General features: G+C 34.7%; 1 protein-coding gene across 1 annotated transcript in view; it reads right to left on the reverse strand.

Moving 5' to 3' along the window:
• LOC149802765 (uncharacterized) overlaps positions 1–17,464 on the reverse strand; it is an 80,092-nt gene that overhangs the window by 53,109 nt on the left and 9,519 nt on the right. The window contains exons 4-8 of the mRNA XM_089952194.1: positions 15,415–15,512; positions 13,597–13,684; positions 12,354–12,425; positions 9,492–9,600; positions 1,435–1,577 (exon numbers count right to left, since the gene is read on the reverse strand). Of these exons, the coding sequence (XP_089808320.1) occupies positions 1,435–1,577; positions 9,492–9,600; positions 12,354–12,425; positions 13,597–13,684; positions 15,415–15,512 (510 nt within the window). The remainder of the gene's footprint in view (positions 1–1,434; positions 1,578–9,491; positions 9,601–12,353; positions 12,426–13,596; positions 13,685–15,414; positions 15,513–17,464) is intronic.

Raw genomic sequence — 17,464 nt, forward strand, 5'->3', positions numbered from 1 at the left:
ATTAAGACATGATAACACATATTTTAAAATCACTAATTCCAATTAATTAATAGCTGTATTATTATTTAAATGACTAATTTCCTTAGAGAGATCAGCCAAAGGAGCTGAGTGACTCGAGCACAGACTGATACTGATGTGAAATGAGAGAACCAGTAAAATGTTAACACATAATAAAAAAGTATAAATTTAATACAAATAAGGATTATTATTAGCACAAATATAAAGTAACGTCTGCATGATAAAAAGAAGCTAAAGTCACTAAATATATTTGGTTCAGTCCATAACTGACTTTACAAGTAAATTCCATATCTTTCTATAGTTTGAAATTCATTTATTAGTGTTCACAAATAATAACATAACAAAAGATTTCAACTTCACAAATTTCCATAGCTGCCAACCCCCCAGGATCGCAATTAGTGAAAATAGGGATAACAATTAGTGAATTTTGACATGAATTCGTGAAGTGATCTGCGAGTCTGGGAATATTTGTTGGAACAAATGTTTAGCATCGTCTCCAGCTGATAAAGGTAGATTATGTTCAACAAGAAAACTCACAAACAATGCTTCAGCGCTAGTAGCTTGCAGGTTTTCTGTCGATGGCTTAAAATATTGCAGAGCTGAAATCTGCCGCGAGTTCTTAATTTTCCCAAACTCTATGTGCTTTTTGTTACCTATGTGCATTGTCTCTACCACCATGCCCAATGCTAAAATTTGTGGCACACTGAGTGCAAAAAACATTGTGTATATCAGTGTTTGATGGCTGAATGCACAGCCAAATTTTGGTATATTCCAAACTAAACTTCACTTTTTGTGCAATACATTTTTTTTTCCTTGTTGGTGAAGACAAGATGCAAAGCTGAATGGTAATTAAAATAAGTGTTTGTGGTGCATATGCAGAGCAAAATTCCAGTTAGGCCCCAGATTCTCTCAAAAGCATTTGTAAAACTACTCTTATACATATAAATTAAAATATGCTAAAATGCTTGCTATCAGGCCAACTGTACCAATCAGCTATAGTTCCATTAATATTGCGACCAGCAGTACCGGACCACTTTGGCAACTACCGATATCACAACTTGTGCTTAATGGGAAACCAGTTCTTTTATTAAAGATTTAAAATAATTGAGAATTGGGGAATTTGTGAATTTTTGCATGCGGCATGAATCCGTGAATCATTGAAAAAGTCATGAAATTCACACCAAAATCGTGAGGGTTGGCAGCTATGAATTTCATCATTGTATATGGGAAGAATGAACATATCAGAAACAAAACCATTTTACAGCACGTCTCAATTATGACAAATCTATGTTATGCTTAACAAAATATTAAATAGCCAACATGATGAACAGATTCACAATAGTTAAAAGAATAATGATTATCAGTGTCAATGTCATCTTATAATTACTTATAACTTAAGTAACATGAACATCAAACCTTTAGCAGGATCATATTCCTCATCTTCACTATCACTGAGTAGAGGTGGAGGGCCAGGCGGGGGACCTGGTGGTTTTCTCTTTCTTGAAACATGTTTAACTACCTCATCATCATCATCATGTGCTAGGTGCAGTTCTGGAGGCCTGTAAAGAAATGCTGGATCATCAATCATATTCTTAAAAATGATAATTACAGACTGGTCTCGATACTGATCTATCACTGGATCATCAATTATATTGCAGAACATAATTACAGATTGGTATCAATACTGATCTATCACTGGATCATCAATTATATTGCAGAACATGATAATTACAGATTGGTATCAATACTGATCTATCACTGGATCATCAATCATATCCAGAACACAATAATTACAGACTGGACTTGATACTGATCTATCAATGGATCATCAATTATATTGCAGAACATGATAATTACAGACTGGTATCAATACTGATCTATCACTGGATCATCAATCATACCCAGAACACAATAATTACAGACTGGACTTGATACTGATCTATCACTGGATCATCAATTATATTGCAGAACATGATAATTACAGATTGGTATCAATACTGATCTATCACTGGATCATCAATCATATCCAGAACACAATAATTACAAACTGGTCTTGATATTGATCTATCACTGGATCATCAATTATATTGCAGAACATGATAATTACAGATTGGTATCAATACTGATCTATCACTGGATCATCAATCATATCCAGAACACAATAATTACAGACTAGTCTCAATACTGATCTATCACTGGATCATCAGTTATAATGCAGAACATGATAATTACAGATTGGTATCAATACTGATCTATCACTGGATCATCAATCATATCCAGAACACAATAATTACAGACTGGTCTTGATACTGATCTATCACTGGATCATCAATCATATCCAGAACACAATAATTATTTACATAGTGGTATCAATAATAATCTATCATTGGATCCACAATCATATTTATATTCCAGAATACAATATTGGTCTCAAAACTAATCCATCACTGGATAAAGGATATTCATAATCTGAACTGAGCACAGCAGGACGTATAGCATCAAAGTTTTTCTTCAGATAATAACTTGCAGAGAAATTAGTTTAAACTCAATAACAACAATATCGTGGAAAATAGGAGCATACTGAAATTACAACCATTGAATTTGCATGTAACAGTGAATACTTAAGTAAATTATGTTTCTCTGAGAATAGTTACCCAATCATATTATGTTAGGAATATTCGCCTGCTACCTCATGAATCCAGCCTTACTAAAAGAAGAAAACACAATTTACTTAAAAATCTGCTTTCCCCATTGCATACATTCCCCAATCATATTAAGTTAGGAGAATCAGAAAAAGGAGGGGATGCTTAGCATATGACCACTACCTTGGGCATCTATCTAGGGAATGATGGTTGTCTCCCCATGTGAATGATAACCCATTCTCCTCATTACATAAGCAACAGAGCCTAGGGTCACTTGACCTGTGACCATTATATACAGTTAAAATGAACATTTAAATCTTTTTACCTATAAGGTTTCACTGACAAATCCAGCAAAGCCAACAGGCTGTGTTAATTCATCTAATTGGATCTGGTGGCCATCTGTGCTGTCACCACCGGACAACCAGATTACGGTTTTTCTCTGCATGCCAGCCAAGAGCTTCTATTATATTTTGGATTGTCTGAATGCAAGACTAGCAGAGATGGCCTAAAGTTCCTGAGCTGTAATTCTTGTGAGGTGACTATGTCTTGTGAGACTTTAGAGTACACTCAGTGTACAACCCATTTCAGCTACAAAGCAAGGGCTTGAGGTCTCATATCCTGCGTCGTCTAAAGGAAGAGGCATTTGCACATGACACGACTCATCTCTGTCCATTTCAAGTAGTGCTTGAGAGTGCAAACAGGATCTAGCATGGCTGCTGTTCTTGACCTGCCTATGGAAGAGAGTGAGCGAATGACGATTCTGGTTATTGACTGAAAATAACATATTTTTGGCCACAAAGCCTGGTTGTGTCAAGAGAAGCACTGAACCCTCCAATCTTAACTGAAGAGAGTTCGGATCGACAGAAAGGGCACGCAACTCACTTACCCTTTTGCATGTGGAAGCTAAAGCTAGCAGGACACGTCTTGTATGAGAGTAACTTTAATGAATTGTGGGCTAGAAGCCTGAATCAAACAGAGCCATGCTGTTGTTGTTGTTGTTGTAGGGTTTAACGCCATTTTTCAGCACAAGATAGGCTATACATGGTGGCCAGTATTAATGGTGGCGGAAGAACCCGGGAAAACCCCAGAAAGAACCATTGACCCATGAAAAGCTACTGGCAAGCTTTCTCACATACCCATATTGGCTGAATCCAAGACTCGAACCCATGCAGACAGAGGTGAGATGGCATTGATCCGTAATGGACAGCGCTTTAGACCACTCGGCCACTCAGGGCCCCAACAGAGCCATGTTAAAACCCAGGATTGGTTAAATTTGGAAACAGTGAGGGATTCTGGTCAAATGAAACCAAAATGGGCTAAATGATCTAACAGGGCTTTATTATGCCAAAAAGCATGTCTGCCATGATGCTTGAATGTGTCCAATAGGATGGAGCAGTAGCCTTTGATAGAGATTGGGGCCTAATGTTTCTCCTCAAAGAGCCAGAAAAAGATTTGACCAGTTGAGGTATGGAGACACTCAGTGGGATGATGCTGTTGGTATAGCACCAGTCCAGTCCCTGAAAACACACCACATTCCCTTATAAGCCTTCAGAGTGGAGGGCTTTGCACTCGAGATTCTCTCCACAATCAAAGGTTTAAATCTTCTATCCCACAAGGATGTCCTGATAAGAACCAAGTGTGAAGATGAAAATGCTCTGGACAGAAATGGAACACCCATGTCTGTGGTTGCCTGAAAAGATTTAAATTGCATTTTATGCACCTTTGTTAGCGATCATAAGTGTAAACATTCTTCCTGCAAAGCATTAACTTTTTATAGTACAGTAAAATGCAACAATCGTTCAGATTCCATTGCTTTTATTAGAGTTTGGTACTGACTTCCACTGATGAAAGGTACTTTGTTTTTATTAGAGTTTGGTACTGACTTCCACTGAAGAAGGGTGCATGTGTTATTGAAGTTACTGCTAAATGCAAACTTTTGAGGACCAAACAAATGCCAGTTTGTCATTGTGTCAGTAATATCAAATAACTGTAGAACACTGATTGAGACTTATTATTTTGTTTCATTTGTTCCGTATTTATAAAGAACATTTGGTGTTTCAAAGGTAATCAGTTTTCTTTAAAGTTTCAGCAAAATTATATTTTTGGGGTACATTTATTTTTATAAAAGATAAACAACAACAACAACAATAAAAATGGTCATTTGGTTGATAGTAGTTGTTCCTGTTTCTGCCATTGAAGGTTAACTAATTGTAGCTAATCTGGTAGCATGACTACCTCAATGTATTACAGCAAACTGTACCCAGGCCATGTGTCTGCATATACAGATTTTGATGTATAAATGTGCTGTTAAGATGCGTTTGTCAATATGAACAAAAGATTTGTTTATGTAACAATACATAAATTCCAGTGCATTTTACATCGAAGTTTGTGGCTTCCTTTCATGGTGCCTTTGAAATTCTATACCCCAAACCCAAGACTGTATATAGAAGTTTAAACAGCCAAAAAATGTCAGCAAAAATTCCAGATGGTACATTTTGTTGCCAATAAGTATATAAAAAAATCACAATTGCAACATATGCAAAGATCAGCGCCATCCCTATCACCTGTAATGGTCAATCCAAGGGCCTGTCTGGAAAGGCAGATTTCTCATTGAAATCTTTGTCATAATAAGGGTATGATGTCAACAGTACAGTCAGACATAATGACCTATCACTAAGATCCCCATAAATCATACATGGCTGGACTGATTCAATGAAAGGATCCCCATCTTGGAATGGCCGGACGGTCGGTGGTGGTGCAGTTTTATTATACATTGGATCCGATGGATCCAGTACAAACCCCATGCATCCAGACTTAGAGGCCCAAAGACCATGCTTAGACATGCTGGTGGACTTATGCCCACTGGGCTGCCTAAAACTGGGAAACACTGCCACAACAAGTTGGAAATGCAAGCAATGAACTACTTGGCTGGGCTGTCTTCTCAAAAGGTCTCCCACTCAGGATGTCATTGATGGCCAGACCACAGGTAATGGTTTGGTGGTATAAGGAGAAGGACATAATTGATCCAGTATGAACCCCATGCACCTGGACTTACAGGCCTGAAGGCCATGCTCAGACATGCGAGGGACTTATAACCACTGGGCTGCCTAAAAATGGGGAACATTCCTCACTGAGTTGGTATTGTCAACAATGAACTTTAGGTTGTCTTTCTTAAATTATTGTCTTTCTTTCCCTTCAATGCCACATGGACTATTGCTTTGAACATGCAATTCATGCATTTAGTAACCATTTTTCCTGAAACAACACAAGAAGAGAAAACAAAGGAGAGATTAGAAAATCAGTATGTGACGAACTAGCTAATACTGCAGCCAAGACTTTCTCTGACCCTGATTTAAATTTACCGCTTGTTAGGGATGATATACACATAGTATATACAAAACAAAACAAGAGTCATGGTAGACTTCCATGCTCTAAAGTTGCATTAAAGTGTTTAGATGACATAATGCTGAAACAATACAATAAGAGAAAGCAAAGAATAAATTAATAGTTAATCATGTTACATATGTCATATGGAGAACGTTTTTTGCATACCAGGGCCCAGCAACATGAACAAATCACCCACTGAACTTAGACACAAAGACAGTGATCCCATTCAAGAGTGCTCTTAAAACTCACCTATTTCGACTGCAAGACCAAACTTAATGACCTAAAAATATTTCCTACCTTAAATATTTTCAGCATGTTTTTTATGTTTTCTAATTTCATGGTGTTTGTTTTTTGTAATATAATCATTATATGTCTTTTTTTAAGTTATAGGTGATGTCTAATGTTGTAAAGTGCTTAGAACTTCTAAAGATTAGGTGCTATATATAGTCATGATTTTTATTATACAAAGTCCTCATTATATATATATATATACATATATATATATATATATATATATATATATATATATATATATATATATATATATATATGTATGTATGTATGTGTATATATATATATATATATATATATATATATATATATATATATATATATATATATGTATGTATGTATGTATGTGTATATATATATATATATATATATATATATATATATATATATATATATATATATATATATATATAAATATATATATATATATATAAATAAATAATTCCCATTACTAATGGAGTAATTAAAAAAGAAAGTGTTGCATATTATAAACTTAAAGATTATGCTTTGAACTTATGCATTCATGTATTTAGTTTCTATTGAAAAAACGCACAGAAAGTAAAAACAAAGCACAAATTAGCAATGCAGCATGTAAATAACTCACTAAAACCAACTCTGCTACAAATGGAGCAAGCAAAAAAAGTCAAAGTCATGCTAACTCATTAATGACCTTGCAGAGGTCAATGATAGCATGGGTGATGTGGTCTTAAAAGGATGAAATCCCTGAAGGTGACAAAATCACTCAAATTGGCAGAAAATATAGAAAAGAATGTATGCAACCTGCAGCTGAATGATTAATCCACATAACAGATCCAAAAGGAACATTGGCTGATTCAAATGTCTGAGGATAAACTGTACAATGTTTCCAGTAAAGCTAAAACTGGTGACACCTGGCTGTGGCAAGGGGAGGTAATGGACGAGTCTTACTGCAATTTGTCTATGTAAGGTAGACAAGAAAAGATGATTATCATCTTTTAGTAGGGCTGGATTCGTGAGGTAACTGGCTAATAATCCTAACGTAATGTGATTGGGGAATGTATTCAAAAGAGAAATAGAGTGCAACCAACCCATATGAAGGAATGCAAATCTCAGTATCTCTGCGGACTAAGTTTTTACAGGCTGAGTGTGTGTGATTTAGATTTTTAACGTAGCTTTAACAATTTTCCAGTCATATCGCTACGATGTCTGCAGTGTGGCAGTTTAAAGTGATGTTTAGCACTGGGGCATCATGCCGCAGACATGTAGCATTATGTCCCACCCAGTCACACTATTCTGACACCAGGCCGACCAGTCCTAACACTAACAATCTTAATGGTGAGCACCTAGGGAGGCAGCTGTAAGCACCAATTTTAGAAGTCTTTGGTATGACTCTGCTGGGGTTTGAACCCATGACCTCCTACATCCGGGGTGGATGCTCTAACCACCTGGCCACCAGAGCTGTGTTTTGACAGGCTGATAAATTCCTTTCCCAATCTATTAAAAGTATCATGCATATGAACAAGAGTCCCTTGAAGGGATTGATGCTCTACAGGGTAAAAAGTTTTTCCAGACATCCAAGATAAGACAATTTCTTTCTTTTAACTGTTTAGTGTGGAAACCATATCTGATATTCTTCTGCAATAAGATTTTCAAATTGCTGTGGTGGACACATGGAAGTCAGAGAGGTTCCAATTTAATCTAGGAGGAAGAAGACATTATTAAAAGTCTTTAGACAAAAATCCCATGTCAATCTGATCATTCATTCAGGAGGAGTAGTGACTGCAAGATTTTCAAGTTGCCAACACGGCAGCATTGGATGTATAATTGGCACCATTTCTGTTTAGGACCAACTAGAAATTATATGAAGTCTATTGGTAAAATCACTATTTTGATTAGTCATCCATTTGGGAGAAGTATAGATGACAATATTCTAAAGAAAGTTTGCATTATTTTCATTTAGGACTAACTAGACACCATAAGAACACTTCTGATGATAACCTCATGTCAAAATGTCTTTCCATCTTAGAGAGTAATAACAAGATTTTGATGATGGCCCAATCAGATGTCAGATTAGTACAAGTTTTATTTTGGGTTCAACAAGGCATGTCTTCTGGTGAAAACCCCATGCTGATATAACTTTCCATGTTGAAGGAATAACAATAGCAAGATTTTCAAGATGGCTGCCAATGTGGTCATAACAGATTTGCACCATTTCTATTTAGAACCAACAAAACATTATAAGAAATCTTCTTGCATAACACAAAAACAATATGCTCTGCCATCTAGGTGAAATAACAATTATAAGATTTTCCATATCGCCATACTGGAGGACAGACTGGTACTATTTTCATCTACAAACAACTAGACATCATAAAAAGTCTTTCAGTGCAAACTCCAAACTGATATGATCATTATTCTAAAGAAGTTGTGATAACAAGAGTTTCAATATGGCCACTGTGGTTACCAGCTTGGATATCTGAGCAGCACAAACTATATTTAGGACCAACTGGACTTCAAAAGAAATTGTATAATAAAAACCTGATGCAGATATGACCTTCCATTCAGAAGCGGATGCAAAAACATGATTCTAACGATGGCCACTGCGCCAGTCATACTGGATGCGAGTGGCATGATTTCATAATATGACATTTCATTCAATAGTAGCAATTTCATTTAGAACCAACTAGATTTCATAATAAGTCTTTTAGTGAAAATTCCATGTTGATATGGCAATCCATTCAGAAGTATTGATACAATTTTAAGGTGTCTCTGGCAGCCATATTGGCTGTCCAAGTGGCACCATTTTCATTTAGAACTAATTAGACCACAGGATGAATGTGTGTGTACAGTTTCATCTCAATCCTCCAAGTAATTTAGGAGTTGTGCTAATAAAAATGTGCTAATGGATGGATAGACGACAGTTTATGGACCATCACATAAGCTCTTTTGGTCTATGGTCAGTAAAGCTAAAAACCATTTGATGTATATGTATATTTATATTTATTTATCATCACTTTGAAAAAGAATAGAGATTGGTACATTTTAAGAATCAGTTGAAAAATAAAGCTCTTCTGAAAATGTACTAATGTGAACATCTGGAAACCAACAGTAATACAACAAAATATAAAGAACTTTCATCTAATTACTTTAAAATGTATATGTAAGCAAATTTACCTATATACTGAGGTCTTTTTAAGAATACCATGTGGCTTGATAGGCACAGACAATGGTAGTATGGCTTGGGGTAAGGGAATATCGCCTGGCAGAGGGATCATAGATGGCACTGTAATAAAAGGAAGGAAATATAAAAACAGAACTTTACAAAAAGGTGACTGGGAAAAGAGAGTGAGTTACACTAAATAAAAAGTAACATTTTAAAATTCAGAATATGCAGTAAACAATTATTCACCTAGCTTACATAACTTAACAGGTGACCATTTTTTTGCAAGCTTATGGAGTTCTGTAAGAACACAATTCTCTTTAAACTATCTCCCGAACATTATATCATGATGATTTTTACCTATTTCACAATGGCCTGCTGATCTTGATGATATAAATTTACTAAGATTCATGATCTCCTCATTATTTTGTGCAGATACCACTTATCACAGAACCTGTCAAACAGAATGGTATAAGCCAGAGTTGTCCAACTACAGGCCCACAGGTCATGTTTTGTGGCCCATGCTCATACAAAAAGTTAACACTGTAATTAAAGCATAATTATAATATATACATCTGACCACAAAAATGTTTGGTTCATGTGGCCCACGGTATTGACATAAGCTTATTTACCACGTTGCAGCAACATTCAAAACTGTGGTCTCCATACTGGTAATGGATTTAGTAGATCTGATCCAAAGTTAACTCATAAATATGGATAAATCTTATTCAAAATATAACTCATCCAGCCTCTTGATGCTTTAAAATTAAAAAATTTCAGACCTGCCAACCCTGACAAGTCCATCTCAGTAAGGCAGTTGATTTTTTTTATAAGACTGACCAGTTTTCAGTAAGGTGAAACAAAATATCAATAACTGCTATTGTAAAGCTGGAAATTGCAATTAAAAGATAGAAGCATCGACGATAAACATTATCTTCAACTGAAAAGTTTTGTAAAGCACGCATAGACTTTATTAACCACTAGTACAGTTGCACAAAATCTAGTTCCAACCCCTATGCAGCTCAATGGCTTGTTGTTATGTCTCAACTTGACATAATTCTTGGAAATTCTTTTCCATTTCACATGACGATGTCAATCATACCTCCCGCCATAAGACATACTCAAATTGGCACATGATGTCTAATAAACGTAACCGTGTCCTTTCCAGACTTTATTCAAAAGAATCTGAATACTCCTTTTTATTCTTCTGTGTTTATTATTAACACTTATCTAGAAGCTTATTTTCCCTTTTGTCTTAAATAGGTATCACTTTCTGGTCACCATTTTTAAAAATTCTATAATCAACAGTTTGATCATTCAGATGCTTCACATGAACAAACAGGTGCAGTTTAAAGCATCTAGGGTGCTGCTGTAAAGTTAGTCTGGTTCCCTAATTTCACTAATTCTAAGATCCAAATAAAACACAGATTATTTGGTTTTTTTGGCAACGTTCGTTTTTCCCTTGTTTTTGTTAGTATGCCATTAATTTGTATTTTAAGGGTAATTTTTGTAAGACTTACGGCAAAATCGTACGAATTGAAATCTGACCGAAGTCTAGAAATAAACTGTTTCAGTCTTGACAAGCTCAGCCAATCAGACACTAGTACACATAATGGCTGAATTTCATCCAAAGAGCTCTTGATGATATCAAAATCTTAACAAAAAAAGAGTGTTAAATACTCTGATGCAAGATCACCCCATAAATTTGCACAGGTTTTTTCGTAGTTATAATCTTCCAACATCTTTAAGATATGAACCTATTTACCTAGTCTGATAAAAAATAGGCCTGAAATAGAGTCCCTTAAGAGTGATAAGAAGCTCAGCGAATCAGATGCAAGATCACCTCATTAACATGTGCAGATCTTGCTCATAACTGAATGGACAGGGTGTCTTGATAATATAAGCCTGTTAACCAAGTTTTATAAAATTCTTATCAGGAACAGAATTATTGAAGCGATGACAAGCTCAGTCAATATCATGCACAATGCATGGAATCTGCTTATAACTGTACACATCTGAGATCCTGATGATTCAAGTCTATGAACTAAGTAAAGCAGAATTGGATGAGAAATACGGTCTTCAAAATGGTATGAATCTCAGCCAATCAGATGCATATTCACTCCATTTATAGGCAGTCAAATAATAAACTGATCCCATCCAAGCCATCTGGTACCGAAACTGGTGTCAATCAAATCACTTAAAGGTTCATATCTCTGAGTACTGAAATTCAGGATAATGTAAAATAAATATAAAATGGTGTACATTACTGTGTTTGTAAAATTTTTCATTTGATGTAACAGAATTCTCAACAAATTAATTTCATTTGACTCTGTCAAATTTAACTATACCCTTTCATTAGATCACACATTAAAGACAATATGATAATTAAGTGACTAAAAGAAGTATTCTTCACAATAAAAGAGTCATTGATCAGATAATCAACTGCTGAAAATGTTTTCCATGAGGACATTATAACAGTTAAACAAAGATTAATGTGGTTTTCTTCAGCATTTTAAAATAATGCAGAGTGAAAATGTTTTGTTACAACCAAATCTCTTTAACTCAGACTCACATAATGAAAAGCTATTTGACTGGAAGAATTAATAAGATTAAAACATTTGATTTGATCCTTAGGTGCGTACACTAACAGTGACAAATTCTGTCTTGAATAAAAGTGCTTGTAAGTATTTTATTTTAAGAAAGATTGCATGGCTGGGCATGCTAATTGTAAATGCATTTGCCTGAGATATTTCTGTAGTTGTCCCAGGTGTCTAGATAATGTTTTATCCAAGTGCCAACATCAATGTGGATTGAGATTTTATGTATATTATATCTGGTATGTTTGTAGTAAATACTATGCACCACAGAATACTTACTAGTGTTATCAACAGGGATTTCTGGAAGTGGAATCTGATCGAGCTGAACCCTTTCAGCATTTTTGACTTGTTCTGAAATAAAGAGACCAAACAATACAGTGCAGAATCACATGAAAATAAAATGGAGAGCTGAGGATTGAAAAGATAAAATAAAAAATTTTCAATATAAAGAACTAGCCACAGTATTCTCTTTTTCTACGGAAGTGCTCAAAAAAGTCTGGAGGAGAATGCTACTCCCTCCCTCCTTTAAATATATTTAAGAAGATGTCTTCCTAATATGACAGTAAGTGCTATAAAGACATCACCATAATTGATTTTTCTGTGAATTTAATTTCTGACCAACTTTAAATGGAAGGATGGGCAGGCAGATGGATACATGTAAAGTATCCCAATATTCCTGATACTAAACTATGAAGATAAAAATCAAAACAAAAACCAAAGAAACAGTTGCCAGGAGAATCAGTCTTGTACATTTAGTAAGGACCTCAAATCTGAAAAACCAGATTTCTCTCTGGGTTGTCACAAATTTTTCAATTTTGATGAGTAAATTGAATTAAGTCCTTGCAAAGAAATAAAAACAACAATAACTAAGCTTTAGTTGATGAACAAAACAAAAAATGTTTTCAATGCTACAGGTGCTCCTGCCAATTTGATGCATGAAGTTTGCCAGAAAATGATGAAAATAGAGTTTGATATAGGTCTTCTGAATGAAAGTCCTATATATGTACCAAATTTCAGTTGGAGTCATTAATAGTTTGAAAAGTTATTCAACAGAAAAGAAATATTTGATAGACATGGCAGATGGCCAAGAACAACACTATATGCTCCTTCCCTTGATATGGCAGAGGTTTAAACAGATACATTGTTCTTGCCACACAAAATAAAAAATAAAAATGACCTTTTGTTATGCAAGAGCAAAGTTAATAAACTACTTTTATTTAAAGATATGAAAATTTAGTAAGATATGTACAGGTATATAGTACTTTCTTACAATGTACATGGTCTATTCCAAACTGAATATCACACACATCACACCCAAACTGAAAATAAAGAGTCAATTGCCCCTCTATTTCAATAAAAGTGGGGAATTTTTGGAATATAGAATTGATTTAAAGAAATAAAATTGGGCCTTGAATATATATTACACAATTTACATGCATTAAGATGATTTTTCAGATGTTTGTGTAAATCCCATAATCACTTATCATAGAACAGACCTTGATGTATCTAATTGTTTTCTTACCAAAGTAAAGTTGGAGTTGCAATCGTTTTTTCTCATACTCTGTATTTGCCTTTTTCAGTTCCTTTGCATAATCTGGATTTTCTTTTTCCTAAGAAAGAAGGAAATAAATAGAATATATTTTGCTATAAATGTCAGAACTATGTGCTACATTAAAAGTGTTAATTTTTTTAACTTTCCCAATACACCTTAATTTTTTCTTTATTTGCAACAAACTTTGACTTGATCCCAAAGGTCAGTTAAGTCTGGTTTTAAAATTCCTTAAAAAAAGTGATAATATGCTGCACCAAATTCAAACATAACAAATTACAAGATTTTCAGGACTGACATGGTGCCAAGTATGTCTGCCTGCATATACGTACATACAAATAGGGTTTAACAGCATATTAGCACAACAGTTATTATATGGTGCAGATTCCAAGGCTAAATTACAAAACAGTGGAAAAAAAGAACTGCCAAAAACAAATTACGGCTCTTCAAGTAAAACATACTTGGGTCCAAAGGAAGGCACCTTCAATGGGCAGTCATCACCCACCAATGCAATTAAGAATTTTCTATCCTTTTCATATGAACTCTCTGAGTGATCATGAATTTCCTGGAATATATTTTACAGATGTGCCTTCTCTTGATACCATGCATGTTTAAATGGAACAATCCATTGGAAGACAACACCTATAAGATTTTGAAAAAGGTATGGATGCAGTCAGAGGAACACCATTTTCATTCATAACCAGCTACATATGCTTTAGTGTTATAGTGAAAACACAATGTTCATACTCCCATGTGTTCAGAGGAAGTAAATGGATACAGATTCTCAAGATGGCTATAAAAGCAGCCACTTTGAATTTTTTTTTTATTTATAGAAAGTCATTAGAACCATTAGAAGAACTAGCTGTTATGCAAATTTTTGACAATGTCTCCTTGTAGCAATTTGGGAGGTCATACATGTATTATTTTCATTAGCTTCAATTACATATGATGAGAAGTGCTTTAGTGGACATATTTAGGATCAACTGCACGTCACAGGAAGCCTTTTAGTAAAATGCTCATGCTGATATAAACCATCCAATTAGATGTAGGGATAGCAAGATTTTCAAGGTGGCTATCTTGGTGGCCATACTGGATGCATGATCAACACAATTTTCATTTAGGACCAACAAGACATCATAAAATAACCTTTTAGTCAAGATCCCATTTCGACACAATTATCCATTCATAAGGAGTAGTGATAACAAGATTTTCAAGATGGTTACAGATCTGAGAAATTTCACTGATGATAAAGGAGTGATAACAAACGTGTTGTAATGGACAGATAGATGTTGGACTAGAGACTATCACATAGGCTCTTCTGCTCTTTGACCAGAAGTGCGAACATTTCATATATCCTTTCTTGTGCATCTGTGGAAATGCACTTGTGACTGACTAGTGATCTGCAAAAATAATGAAAGAACACAACAATATGATCATGCACAAAAATTATTTAGCAATTTGATAATGAAGCTGAAATGATACCTTTTACAAAGTAAAACTTTTCTATTTCACAGGCTTTTGGTCATCTTTCTCTAAATGCTAATGGTGCATTGCCAGCTTTGATCATGAGTGGAGCAGATTTCTCTGGAACATTTTTCTCTAAAAATGTTTGCTGCCATTTCTGTCATCTAGATTAGAGTTTACATGTCCATTTTATTTATGTTTTTGTGCATCAAACACTTCTTATGACTTTATAAAGCATACAATTTCTTTACAGTCCTATGCCACATGCACTGGCAAATGAACAAATTCTCACTCTTTGATCAATTAAAACTGACCCTATATACTTACATACAACCTTAGAACTCGCAGGAATGTCTCATGAAGTTTCTTCCGCTTATCTTTCAAAACCTTTTCATTAAGCTTGGGAGGCTCCAGTGGGTTGAACTCTTAAGAAAAATAAAGAAAAAATATTATATTTAAAGGGGTGCACATATATTGGTACAAACTGAAACTCATACTTAAAAGATGCTAAATCATACCAGTAATACAGATGGAAGGTTTCATGAGTACCAAATAACATGGCAAATATCACTATTGTAACCTATTAGTTGCAAATAACTTTGAGGCACTCCTGGTTAAAGTGATATGACTGTGTGAAACTGACCTAAATACTTGGATAATTAGTCTCTTTTCTTTGCCAGTATATTTCAATACTTTGTATTATGCACAAAATCTGAAACATTTAAGAAGTTATCTGTAGCATTCATAAGATGAAAAAAGCTTAAACATTTGTCAAAAGTTGTTGTTGTTGTTGTTGTGGGGTTTAACGCCATTTTTCAGCATGATAGGCTATACATGGCGGCCAGTATTAATGGTGGAGGAAGAACCCGGAAAACCCCGGAAAGAACCACCGACCCACGAGAAGCTACTGGCAGGCTTTCTCACGTGCCCACATTGGCTGAATCTTAGACTCGAACCGCCGCAGATAGAGGTGAGATGGCAGTGATCCGTAATGAAGAGCACTTTAGACCACTCGGCCACTCGGGGCCCCATTTGTCAAAGACATCAATATATATTACATCATGGATGAGACTGAACATATGAGAATTTTCAATTTAATTTTTAGCAATCCATTATTAATTTTTTTTTACAATAGCTAGTTGCATGCATATGCCATTACTGATGAAGAATATCCAATCTGTAACAAATTTGACTAAATGAAAATCTTCCATGCCAAATTCTCACATTTATTACATATCCAGCCCTCCAAGAATCCTCCCCAACCTACCCTTTCTGGACTGTAACCTAGCTGTTGCCAGCTAAATCTGTTATACAGTGCATACAGAACTGCCTGTGTTAAACTTGTGGAGGTGCAGTTTTTGCTAAGTGTGTAGTTCCATGACAAAATGCTGTTGGAATTATGGTTCCTCTAAATTACCCTCAATATCAGATGCAATAATTAACCAATGTATGTTTTACTTTGGATATTAGATTTTATTCACAAAGGAATACAGGCTATTCCTTTTGTGGCAGATACATAAATATGGATGAAAAATGATAAATACACTTTGTATTTGCTGTATACACCTCTCCCTTGATAACCTGATAGGAAGAAGTCCATAATCATATGCAGCAGCATAAGTGAAGCAAAAGAGAGTGAAACAAATTTTAATTAACATGAACAGGTGGTGTTCTGGGAAGGAAGTGGCAAACTTTTGTTAAAACATAAGAAATTTGATCTTTGTCCAACAGAAATATTCTTATTATGGATCTTAACATTACTGGATATTAGATATTAAAAGGTCAACTAAAGTGAATAAATTTATGAAATTCATTTAATAAAAATCAAGCTGACTCACACTACTCACAAATTTGAGCATCACTACTTTCAGCTGCTTCTCTCAGTATCATCATAAGAAAACACAAATGAACTAAACCTTCATAGCTAGAATTATACTCATAAACCACTAGTCAAACCTATCATTATGTTTGCATTCACAATTTTCCCAAAATAGAAATTTAATTTTAACTGTCACAATTCGGTATATTTGTTAACAATACAATGCCAATAAATAACACTCCAAGTTGTTTTATACTACACTTGCAAAGTCTCAGAACACTACATCAAGATTGGAAGAAAAGAAATGAACAAAAGTAAAAAAAGAAACGCAAAAACATGAATCTTTAATTTAACCAGGAAGTTATTTTCAGATGTATCATGGCACATTCTTTAATGAATAATCAAGAAATTAGCCAAAGGCAAAACTGTGGAGTTGTCTAAAGCATGACTTTAACAAATTAGTTTGACATACATAATTAAACATTACTATGATGTCAGCAACTTTCATGTGTTATAATCAACAGGAGACAATCTATTAACTAGATTGTGCCATAGTGT

Source organism: Sinohyriopsis cumingii, chromosome 3 (assembly GCF_028554795.1).
Source record: "Sinohyriopsis cumingii isolate HCF-2022 chromosome 3, ASM2855479v2, whole genome shotgun sequence".
Classification (NCBI taxonomy): domain Eukaryota; kingdom Metazoa; phylum Mollusca; class Bivalvia; order Unionida; family Unionidae; genus Sinohyriopsis; species Sinohyriopsis cumingii.